The sequence below is a fragment of the Myotis nattereri genome (genome assembly GCF_964212035.1).
Source record: "Myotis nattereri genome assembly, chromosome: 5".
Classification (NCBI taxonomy): domain Eukaryota; kingdom Metazoa; phylum Chordata; class Mammalia; order Chiroptera; family Vespertilionidae; genus Myotis; species Myotis nattereri.
Genome location: NC_138080.1, coordinates 56,895,977 through 56,908,364, shown reverse-complemented (window position 1 = coordinate 56,908,364; position 12,388 = coordinate 56,895,977). Strand labels below are relative to the sequence as shown.

Sequence of the window (12,388 nt, the reverse complement as noted above, 5' to 3'; positions counted from 1 at the left end):
GATAGTTTCTTTCCTCACAGCACTTCAAAGAAGTTGTACCATTTTTTCTCAGGCCTCCATTTTTTCCCCCATGGCTAGTCATCCATCTTTCTTATTGTTCCCCTATATGCTGTCTTTTGCTTTTGCTACTTTCAAGATTTTCTTTTTATGATGTGCCTAAATGTGGTTTTCTTTGTTTTATCCTGCTTGGGGCTCATTGAAATTCTTGGTATGTGAATTGATATTTCCTATCAGTTTTGGAAAACCTTAGCCATTATCTCTTCAAATCGTTCTTCTCCATTTTTTCTTTCTGCACATTCTAGGATTCTGATTGCATCATGTTAGGCTATTTGATATTGTTTCAGAGAGTCCTGCAGGATTTTAATTGATGGAAGTGACTGAGTGACAAGATAGTGAGGCTGATGCCACTGGAAGAGAATTTTTATTACTTAGTTTCTGAGAGAATAAGCCAGGTCACGCCATAAAGATCCATGTGTGGAAACATCAGGTTTGGGTCAGGAATCAAGATTGGCTAGTTTGAATAATGTTGGTGAGCACTGGACTATAGGGGTGGTTTTTGGTTGTCTGGTACCTGGTCCTGGGGTGATGTAGGGCAGGGGAAATATTGGGCTGGTGGGAATTCAGTAAAAGGATTCGTTGGTTTGCATATGAAAGGTGTCCTCCTGAAGTCTTCATCATTATTTTATTTTCCATTCTTGCATATCTATTTGTCTCTTTTTAATAGTTTCCAATTCTTTGCTGAAATTCTCTTCAGTTTATGCACGCTGGCCACCTTTTTTAGGTTTCTGTCCAATCTCTCCAGTCCCATATCTGGGTTATTTCTAGGTATGGTTCTCTTGACTTAACTACTTCCTCTTTTGACATTGGGTTACATTTTCTTGCTTCCTTCCTTGCCTTGTATTTTTTTTTTTTTTTGGGGGGTGGGGGGCGCCGTTGAATGACAGATATTGTGTGTAAGAGCTGTAGAGATTTATACCTGATAAAGAACTTGTCCATTTTTCCATCAGGCTACTAATGTGCAAGGCTGTCACTTCAGTTGGCATGAGCTGACTAATAGCTTTTCTGCCTAGTATTCTTTTGCAATATTAAGAATTTTCTAGTAGAATCTCCTTATGTCTGCATAAAACTGAACAGAGAGAGATCGACCTTTGGTCCTGAGAACCAAAATGTGAAGGAAACAGACCAAATAGTTAACTGTGTGGTCTTGGAAGTGGAATTAGGATGGGGGTAAAAGTGACTTTCTGGTTTTGTAACAATAAATATGTATTTCTTTCATAAATAAAAATTTAATCATTGCTACCACTTCACACCCATTAGGATGCTTTTTCCACACCACACAGTTCTCCAATTCTCTGCAGAGACCAACTGAACGTCCTACAACTGAACTCATTCTGACAATAACCAGTCAGCACAGATCCCACCAATTAGGGGCCCAGTCCCATAAGCCTGCCCTCTCCCAATTTGGGTGCCATTTACAAGTCCAGGTCGACACTTGTGCTTTTGGCTGACTGGTTATAAATTGAGGGTTACCGTGATCCTCTCAGGTTCAATAGTAAGTTGGGACCTGGCAAGTGTTCTCAGTGGTTAGAGCATTGGCCAGTCTACTGAAGGGTCTCGGGTTCCATTCCTGGTCAAGGGCATGTGCCTGGGTTAAAGGTTTGATCCCCGGCCCTGGTCAGGGTTTGTGTGGGAGGCAGCTGATCGATGTGTCTCTCTCACATTAATATTTCTCTCTCAAAATCAATGGAAAAAATATCCTCAGTGAGGATCAACAAAAAACCCCCAAAAATATAATATTTTGGGATCTCACAGAACTCAGGAAAATAGTTCATTTGCTATTGCCAATTTATTACAGAAGAGGATATTTAAAAATCTATACATTAACAGCCAGATAGAGAGATATATTGGACAAGGCATGGGAGGTGAGGCTTGGAGCTTCCATACTCTTTGTGAGCATACCACCCGCCCAGCACCTCCATGTGTTCATCAATTTAGAAGCTACCCACATCCTAGGTGGTTTTTTTTTTTTTTGTTTTTGTTTTTTATAGAGGCTTCCTTGTGTAGCAGATGTTTGATCAAATCATTGGCCATTGGTGATGGAGCTCATTTTCCAGCCCCTCTCCTTGCCCAAGAAGGGTAGGGGAGGATAGGGCTTAAAGATCAAATTTTCCAATCCTATGGTTGGTTCCCCTGGCAATCAGCCCCCATCATGGGGTTACCTAGGAGCCCCCACCCTCATCATCTCAGTAGTGTGCAAAAAGATACAGAGATTCCAAAGGTTTTTTGGAGCTGTGTGTTAGGAAATGGGATCAGAGACCATATATATTTATTATTATGTCACACCCAGCCCTTCTGCTGCTGGGTGTATGCCCAAAAGAATTGAGCACAGGGTCTTGAGGAGATCTTTGTATGCCTGTGTTAATAGCAGCCTTGTTTACAATAACACAAAGGTGGAAGCATCCCAGGTGTCCATTGAGGGGTGAATGGATGAGCGTAGGCATACAACAGAATATACAACAGAATATTTGTCAGCTTTACAAAAGAGGGAAGTTCTGAAATGTGCTACTCTATTGATGATGAAAATGGAGGATATTATTCCAAGTGAAATCAGCAAGTCACAAAAAGACAAAACCCTGTATGATTCCACTTATAAGTGTTACCAGAAGTAGTCAGATTCCTAGACTCAGAAAGTAGAAGGATAGTTGTCTGGGGCTGGGAGGGAAAGGGAATGGGGAGTTCTTTAATGGGTACAGAGTTTTAGTTTTAGAAAAGGAAGAGTTCTGGAGCTTAGCTGCTCAATAATGTACTCAACCCTGCTGAACTATACAGGTAACATGGTTAAGATGGTAAATTTTATGATGTGTATTTTCTCCGAATTAAAAAATTAAAAACAACAACAACAGCGTAATCACCACCATGAAACGTTAGAGAGTGGAAAAGGAGGTTTGTTTTCAGCAGCTGAGGGGTAGCCTGATTGTTCTGTGTCTTTCAGGCCCGGCGTTGCCCTGACCATGCAGGCGTTTTCTGAAGAGGAGAGGAAGCAGTGGCTGGAAGCTCTGGGTGGAAAAGAAGCTGTAAGAATAATCAGTGGTTGAGTTTTATTTCAAATCCCGTAGAGTTGACTTGTGTTCATTTTCCTGTTATTTTTATTTTATAATATTTGAAAAAAGTTCCCTGCTGAAACTGGTGCTTGGATTAATCTCAGACATGTTCAGAATTCGAGTAATTTGGCTTGAGGTGGCAGCAGCACACATGAGACTGCTGTATCATTAGTTTTTATTTTCGATGTTTTATGACTTGCCACTCTGATTTGCTCTGCTTGGGGAAGTCATCTGAATTCTCCGTGTCTTCTCCCCTACCTGACAGTACTTTGGATGATGAACACAATAAAGGCTTGCAATTTATTTTGATCTCAGTGGAGGTGGGATAGTAAATATGAGGCAGGGCAGGCAGTCCTATAAGCGACTGCTGTAATTATGTTGCTTGCTTTAACAATTTGTGATTTAGCCTAATGGAATACTGTACACAGTGTTATGAAGCCTTAGTGAATGGGCCTGTGTATTTGGATTGGTTTGAGGAATAAAGTCAGGAATATAGATCCAGAGGCACAGAAATCCAGTCTGTTTGCCACGACTTTCATTTCAGTGGCCTTTGGGAATTGAGATTGGGCAGATCTCGCGTTGAATTGGGGACTTGGGATCATTATAGAAACAAATCTATATAGAAATAAATCTGTTGCCAAAGGCAGTCTCATCTTGAAGACATGTATAACCCTTCTTTAGAGTAAAGAGTCAAGTCATCCATTTGAGATACACGGATAAAGGCAAGTGTGCAGAAAGAAAATACAGTCATGCACTACAGATATGCACCGCATATGCTGTGGTGGTCCCACAGGATTATAATGGAGCTGAAGAATTCTCAGTGTCTACCATAGCCTTTGTGAGGTGTGACTCACGTGTTTGTGCAGAGATGCCTTAGTAAACAAACCTACTGTGCTGCCAGTAGCATTAAAGTATAGTCCCATTTACAATTACTATAGTAGGCTACAGCATCTAGGTGTTTGCTCGCACCAAGATACCATCACCTAACAATGCATTTCTCAGAACATAGCCCCTTTTGGTAAGCAGCACATAACTGTGTTCAGCTGTGTATTTATATGGCGACAGTTCAGGTACTGTGTAGTTTTTGCAGGTGCTATGTATGTCTTGCACATAATGGGGAGGCGCTAGAATTCTTAGAGGCAGCCTGGAATGATCACCTATCTATTTCAGATGTGGTTATTTACATGATGGGCCCGAGTCATCGCTTTCTGAATTAGGTAGAAACCAGGTTTTAGAAATAGTGGTGCAAAAATGAGCTTCACCTTACGGATCAAAATGCAGCAATGACTTTGTCCTTCTAGAGTTGTCAGGCTGAGCATTTCATATTTGCATGGACTTTCAAGGAGTTCCCTAGGAATCGTGGTCCCTTCACCTTGTTTTTGCTTCCTCAGTGAGAGACTGAGTGGGCTAGCTGTCTACATTAGAGCAGATGATGGGAATTCTCCAATACCAGTGTACTTTTTGCAAAGCCCTAGGTGTGCCTACTGAATCATTTTTATTGATTTGTTAAAAATACTGTTTCCCCTTTTTTCTCTCTTACCAGCTGCTCCATACTTTTAATAGAGCCATCGTCCCAAGACCAGAAGGAAGTAAGTGCTAATTTATAAAACAGACTGTTTGCCTCCCTCTTCCATGAATGTCTTTGCTTTCATTACTGATGTCAGACTGTTGCTGGGTGCTCACTCTCTGCACCCTCTCTACGCTAGCCCTCCAGGTACTATGTGTTCTGCCTTATCCACTGGGGACCTGTTCAGATTTTCCTGGGCTTTTGTAACCCTCATTGACCCCATCTCTGAGCATTAAAAAAAAAAATTCTTTCTCTACAGTTACTTTCTCTAAAAACCCAAAATATATTCTCTGTCAAAATTCATTTTGATATTTATTCCTATAGCCATACATGAACACATAGGAGTTTCAGGTAAGCGTCTTTCAGCTTCCTCCGTTGTAAGTTCCTGTTGGTAGGAGCTGTTTATCAGGTCTCTTATTGGCCACCGCTCCCTCACCCTTGATGCCCTTTATCCTTAGAGTCTCTGCATGTGGCTCCACAAATAACATATCATGGCACCTTAGAACATACTCAGATATTCTAGGACAGTGATTTCACATGCATTGTATATATGCACTAAAGGAAAATGAAGTACTGTTTGGCTCTGTAGTCTGGATTTTACTGAGGTAAACCAAACATATGATCAGATTTGCTAGATTCTTTATGAATTTACTTTTGATATCTTTGGAGAAATTAAGACTGCATTTCTCACATGTCCACAGTTTGGAGACATTATGTCACATAACGTACAATTTCAGAATTACCATGATATGCATATCACTTGAACCAAACATATGAATAAAAGACATCTTTTCTAGCCTGGCACTGGAAAGTGACAGTGTGCACGCAAGGTTGTAAATGTACTGCAGCATTTTCTTAACTTCTTTCTGCCCTCTCTCCTCCTCCTCCTCCTTTCCCTCCTGTCTTCCTCCCTTCCTTCCTCCTTTCCTTCTCTTTTCTTTCTCTCCTCTCTTTACCTACTTTCCCCTATCTCTCTCTTTTTTTCCTTCTCTCTTTTCTTTCTTCTTTTTTTAAATAGAGAAATGGAAACATGCCTTTAAAAAAGTTTTGCCAAGCAGAAAGAATTACTTGCATTTTCTCAGCAAACCACTGCCTGATTTTCCTCATTAAAATTATTTTGAAGCTTAGCATAAAACCTGCAAAATTTATGTTCATGGGTTGTTCATGCTATCCCCGCTGAGAGGCAAGAGTTAGCATTACTGTTCCCTAGTTCTAAATGCAGAACTAAAGTATTTACTTTCCCTGTTTTCATTTTGACACAAGAATTGTCTTTTATTAGGTGCTCAAAATATGCCAGCCTAATCCATAGGCAAGAGTCTGTATTAGAAAAAAACTAATATTATATTTTCAAAATTATCTACTACACGAATCATCTGTTCTAAATTCATTGTGAAAACAATAAAATATTAAATGCTTAGAGCATGGAATAAAATATGAAATTCTTTTTGAAGCTCATGACCCAAATAATGTTTTTAAAAAGTGTTTCTTAAATATTTTCCCCTAGGTTTTCAAAACATAGTGTGTGTTATTTCTCCAACTGTCAAGTAATTTAAAAACCTTTCCTCATATATAACTTTTTAAAACCTCCACCCGTATATAATTTAAAAAAAAGCTGTTGTTGGAACTTTGGCAAAATGTATCTTAACTATTTCCAGATAGCTTCCCCTAAAGGTTTTGTATCACTTTCTTTTCCGTTGTGTGATGTAAGTTGTATTTATTAGTATAAATGTTGTTTTAAACAGTAAATTTATTGATATTGATAGTAGATGGCCTAATAGGCCATTAAGCGGTCCTCTAAATATTTAAAATTGTCATTTACATTATTTAAACAGGGACTACATGGCTTTTGGCTTTCTTTTTCTTAATAGGAAAATAAAAATTAAATTGAGTTTAAATAAATTTTCTTGTTTTTGTAAGGAAGAGAAATGTAGGTAATTAATTGTGCCCTTCATGTTTTATCACTATTTCTTTTAGGTGCACAGTTGGATAAGATGGGATTCACAATTCTCAGAAAGTGCATCAGTGCAGTTGAAACACGAGGTAACGTTATTATCTGAGTCATTTTATTCATGAAAGTTGACAGGTATGTGAAATCTGAGAGACGTTTAAAATGCTCATTGCATGGTTGAGTGTCGTAAAGGGAAATACAGAAAAGAATGGGCACATTCTCCATGTCACAGATTCCGTTGTTCATTTATTGTGTCAGGATGTGGTTTTCTTTTTCATTTACATACTCCTCTCTGCACTGAAAAGGAGAATCATGGAAGAATCAGCAGTGTTGGGCTGCCAATCTTAATCACCTTTTGTTCATGCACTGTTGAGATATTCCCATATCCATGGTCATGTTGGCCTCCATCGAAAAAATAAGTTTCTTTGGTGTCTCATTTACATATAATAAAGTTCACTGACTTTAACAGTACAGCTTGATGAGCTTTGATAAGTGTATACAGTTGTAGAACTACTGCAATCATAGATTGCTCTCTCTCCTCAAAATCCCTTTGGGCCTCTTTGCAATCAATCTCTATTCCTTCCTTGGCCCTTGGCAATCACTGAGCTGCTTTTTTGCACTCTAGTTCTTTTTAAAAATAGCATTTTATATAAGTGGATTAATGCAGTATGTCATCTTTTGAGCCTGGCTTCTTTATTTGGCTTAATGCTTTTGAAATCCACCTTGTTGGGTGTATCCTTAGCTCATTTTCTTTTTATTGCTAGGTAGACTTCCATGACATGGATGAACTGAATTTATTTATCCTTTCACATGTTGATAAATATTTGGGTTGCTTCCATCCTAAATTGAAGGGAAGCTAATCCTTTCCCCAACCAAAAGTTCACGGGCATTTCTTTACAGTCCCTGAGGAAAAACAGGGCTTTGGCACTTTGCAGCTCTTCCAGCCGACTTCAGAGAAATAATCTGGTGAAGTACTGGAATATTGAGAACTTAATTCACTTTCATGCATGTACATTCCAGGCCTACTTTGGATGACTTAGTGAGATGAAGCATTGCATTCATGTTTTCTGTCAAAACAAGGCCTTTGTTATATACAAGCCAGGACTGCTGCCTGTGAAATTAGCGTGCGGTATATGAGCTATTCTGTGATTTGGGGATTTGCCCATCAATTACAAAGACCTCAGCCACAGAGAGCCTTTTCTCCCACACTCTGTTACAGTGGCCATGGAGGCTCTGACAGTTTTCCTTCATGTCCACCTGCGCTGAAGTTGAGCTGACAGATGTCTTCATTTTCCTCGTCCTTCCAGAATTTTCAGACTTCAGGAAAATACTGTGATTTTCATATCTCTCACTTCTTATTCATGTTTCTGTTTTTCTTGAGCCTCTTAAGAACCTTAATTGTATTACTTGTATGTTTATTATTTTGATAATTGAATTCTTTCCCCCAAAAGTTATATTTTATACATTTTCTGAATAGATAAAAATCTGTGTAGAACTCTTTCTTATTGATATGTGTAGCTTTTGGGAATCTTCTGTACATTGACTAGAACATGCAGGGTGGGGCAAGAGTAGGTTTACCATTGTTTGTGTAGAAAATAATGCACTGATTAATGATAATACAAGAATAAACTCTGTGTTTTGTGTATTCACAACTGTAAACCTACTCTTGCCCCACCCTGTATTTATTAGAACCTATATATATGGAATGTATTTTTATTATAAATATATTAAGTTGTTGGATTTTTTTTCTTTTTTAATCCTCATCCGAGGATATTTTTCCATTGCTTGTTTTAGAGAGAGTAAAGTGAGGGAGGGAAGGAGCGAGGGAGGAGAAAGAGAGGGAAACATCGATGTGAGAGATACATTGATTGGTTGCCTCCCAAACAAGCTCTGATAGGAGCTGGGGATTGAACCTGCAACCCAGGTACTTGCCCTTGGCCAGGAATCAAGCCCGAGACCCTTCAGTTTGCAGGCCAGTGCTCTAACCACTGAGGAAGCCGGCCAGGGCTGGATGTTTTTCACAGAAGAACGAATCTACACTTTTTAACACATTGTTTGCGGGTAGTTTTTATCGCGCGCTAATAGGTGGCACGGGCCATTTTTGCTATTTTTTTGCGCAAATGGCAACGTTCAGTAAAATTACGATAACTTTAGTTTACGTATTTATACGTTACCCGCATTCTACCGCTAGTCTATAAAAAACGTATTAATACGTGTCCCGTGCTCTACTACACTGGTAGAACGTATAAATACATTTCCTGCATACAATGTGTTAAGTTAGGTTTTCCCATTTAAATATTAAAAAAACACATTTTTTTTCAAATTTTTTGTTCTCTAAGGGCTTCCATTATTAAAGCCTTTTGTTTTTAATGGATTAATAGACTAAAAATAGAGTTAAAGAATCAACTGTCAGATGATATTAAAAACTATAGGCCTGGTGCACAAAAATTTGTGCACTCAGGGGGGTCCCTCAGCCTGGCCTATGCCCTCTTGCAGTCTGGGACCCCTTGGAGGATGTCCACCTGCTGGCTTAGGCCTGCTCCCTGGGGGAACGGGCCCAAGCTGGCAGTCAGACATCCCTCTGGCAGCCCGGCAGCCCTCGGGGGATGTCCACTTGCCAGCGGGAGCAGGCCTAAGCTGCAGTCGGACATCCTTAGTGCTGCTGAGGAGGCGGGAGAGGCTCCCACCACCACTGCTCTACTGGCAGCCATCAGCCTGACTTGTGGCTGAGCAGAGCTTCTCCTGTGGGAGTGCATTGACCACCAGGGGACAGCTCCTGTATTGAGCATCTGCCTCCTGGTGGTCAGTGTGTGTCATAGTGACCAGTCATTCCCAGTCGTTCTGCTGTTAGGGTTAATTTGCATATTACCCTTTTATTATATAGGATAGAGGCCTGATGCGTGGGTGGGGGCTGGCTGGTTTGCCCTGAAGGGTGTCCCTGATCAGGGTGGGGGTCCCGCTGGGGTGCCTGGCCAGCCTGGGTGAGGGGCTGATGGATGTTTTCAGGCTGGTCACACCCCCTGCAGGGTGGAGGTCCCCACTGGGGTGCCTGGCCAGCCTGAGTGAGGGGCTGATGGCTGTTTTCAAGCTGGTCAAGCCACCCCCCCCCCCCCCAGTGGGGACCTTCACCCCTTGGAGGTTTGGCCAGCCTGGGTGAGGGGCTGATGGCTGCTTTCAGGCTGGCCACACCCCCTTTAGGGTGGGGGGTCCCCACTGGGGTGCCTGGCCAGTCTGGGTGAGGGGCTGAGGGCCGTTTTCAGGCTGGCCAAGCCCCCTGGCGATGGAAGCTCCCAGCCTCTCCTTTTTTTCTTTTTTTTTTTTTATTCTGGAATTTATTTACCTTCTATAATTGAAACTTTGTAGCCTTGAATGGAGCTCAGAGCCAGCCAGAGCGGGTGGGAAGCTTGGCTTCCTCCATCGCCAGGGGCAACCCAAGCCTCCTGCTAGCTCCAGCTCCGTGGCCACGGCCCGCTGAAAGCAGGTATCTGGGGTTTATTTATTTTCTATAATTGAAACTTTGTTGCCTTGAGTGGAGCTCAGACCCGGCCTCGGCAGGCGGGAAGCTTGGCTTCCTCCACTGGGGCAGCCAAGCCTCCTGCTCGCTCCAGCTCCGTTGCTGCCGGCCGCCATCTTGGTTGGATTAATTTGCATATAGTCGCTCTGATTGGCTTGGTGGGCATGGCTTAAGGCATAGCAAAGGTATGGTCAATTTGCATGTTTCTCTTTTATTAATGTAGATAATGAGGAACATTAGAGAATCTCTGAGGCTTTTTATGCTAAATTTGGAAGCTCTTTCAAGGAATTTGGTCTTAATGATTTCCCCCAATCAGCTGTAATTGCTGTTGGTATTTTTTTGTGCTACAGGTGTTGTTGTCTCACTTTATTTCATCAGTCACAATAAAGCTAGTTTACGGTATGCTCCTCTAACAAGAGACCCACAAGTGTCTATGGTTTAAAACAGCAGGACTTACTTTTCTCTCAGGTATGGGTAGTAGGGCTTTGCTTATCACTGATACCTGGCCTTAAAGGTGCCTGATCCCTTTTGCAATCCAAAGAAGTTAAGGTTCCTGGTGGCTGTGCCTGAGGGAAACCGTGCTGGAAAGTGGGGATGGAGGGGCAGAGAATGCAATGCCCCTGGGACCTAACTCAGATACAGAGAACCAACTGATGGTTGCTGGAGGGGAATGGGGTGCGGAGATAGGAGGAAAAGGGGAAGGAGATTAAAGAATACAAACTTCCAGTTATAAAATAAGTCATGGGAATGTAATGGACAGCATAGGGAATATAGTCAATAATACTGTAATAATTATATATGGTTACTAGACTTACCAGGGTGATTCCTTTGTATGGTATATAAATGTTGAACCACTATGTTGTACACTTGAAACTCATACAATGTTGTACGTCAAATATAACTTAAAAAACTTTAAAAAAATAATGGTCCAGACTAGAGGAAGGACCGGAGAGGATTGTGGGAGGAAGGGTGACATTGTTACTCTGAAGGAGGTTTACTTATTCATGAATTGATAAGCAGTTGTCAGGTTTAAGCTCCAAAGTGGTGAGATAAGATAGGCATCTTGGAAAGATTCTTAACCTCTGGGACTCTTGATTTCTAAAAGAATGTAGCTCGGAATTTCATTCATGCTGTCTAGCTCCATGCATGTTTGTGAGGATAAAAGCTAATTTTTGTACATAGTAGATATTCATTAACTATATTTGTCCTCTTTCCATCCTTCCCCTGAATTCTTTTTAATTGTGAAATGTCCATGTTCTTCCTTTAACTACGATATTGCATGGTGTATTCATTACATTTCATGTATTTATCTTGTTTCTGAAACTTGACTCTTTCCTTTAAGTAGAGAAAACGTCTTAGTGTTTGCCTGCCTTTCTTCATTTCTAAGTTTGGTCAGTGTCTTACACATATAGTAAGCAACTGCTTTCTGTTTGAGAATTCAGAGATTTGATTAAAATGGCACCTTAGCACCATTGTGTGTCCCAACAGTTTGTAAAATTATTGGAAGAATTTATTCTTCTATATGTGGTTGGAATTAGTACTTTCAAATAACATGAAGGATTGGTTTTTACTGCTTTATCAGTTTGTCAACATCTTTCTGCATTCTGGGTAATATTTTAGATATCGATAGAAAGTTGTATCATAATACATGTGGAAGAGTCTTAATGGTTTCAGATCTTGGGAATTCACTACCTAATTTCCTTAAGTAAATAACTCCCCTTCCTAAAAAGGAACCATCTCCCATACCCAGTACATTGTATTAGTCTGCAACTGCAAGACACCTAGTTTTTCAGGTACTTGTATTGTAAAATATGCAAAAACCAAGGAAGACTCTTTTTGCTTAAAAACTTCTTTTAGTTGCTATTTTTTAAATAGTTATCATGATTTAAAATTAAATTTGTATGCAACTTTTGTTTATGAAGTTTCCCTTAAAAAAATCTTCCATATGTGAATAATTTGAATATTCACTTTAATTTCTAGAGTATGGCATTAAAATGTCGGTCTAGGCAAGCTGTCAGTTATCAGATTCAGCCTTGTAACAAGCTGTGAATTCACGGGCTAGAAGTAGGAAGCCATCTCTAAGATGTGACAGTCTTAGATTTGTCACATGTAAAAGTGAATTTCTCTTTCTTTGAAAAGTAGTTTTAGGTTTTTGGAAAATTTTTCTGAGGTTGGGTTGAGGATTTTTCTGTTTCCAGAGCATTTCCGGAATTATATAGAGTCTCACGATGGGCTGGAAGAAGATAATAATGTAGAGT

General features: G+C 40.4%; 1 protein-coding gene across 1 annotated transcript in view; it reads left to right on the top strand.

Annotated features, from left to right (window-relative positions):
• Positions 1–12,388, top strand: part of ARHGAP10 (Rho GTPase activating protein 10) — a 260,742-nt gene that overhangs the window by 131,242 nt on the left and 117,112 nt on the right. Inside the window, exons 11-13 of the mRNA XM_081092259.1 lie at positions 2,993–3,074; positions 4,645–4,690; positions 6,643–6,708. Coding sequence (XP_080948385.1) covers positions 2,993–3,074; positions 4,645–4,690; positions 6,643–6,708 — 194 coding nt within the window. The remainder of the gene's footprint in view (positions 1–2,992; positions 3,075–4,644; positions 4,691–6,642; positions 6,709–12,388) is intronic.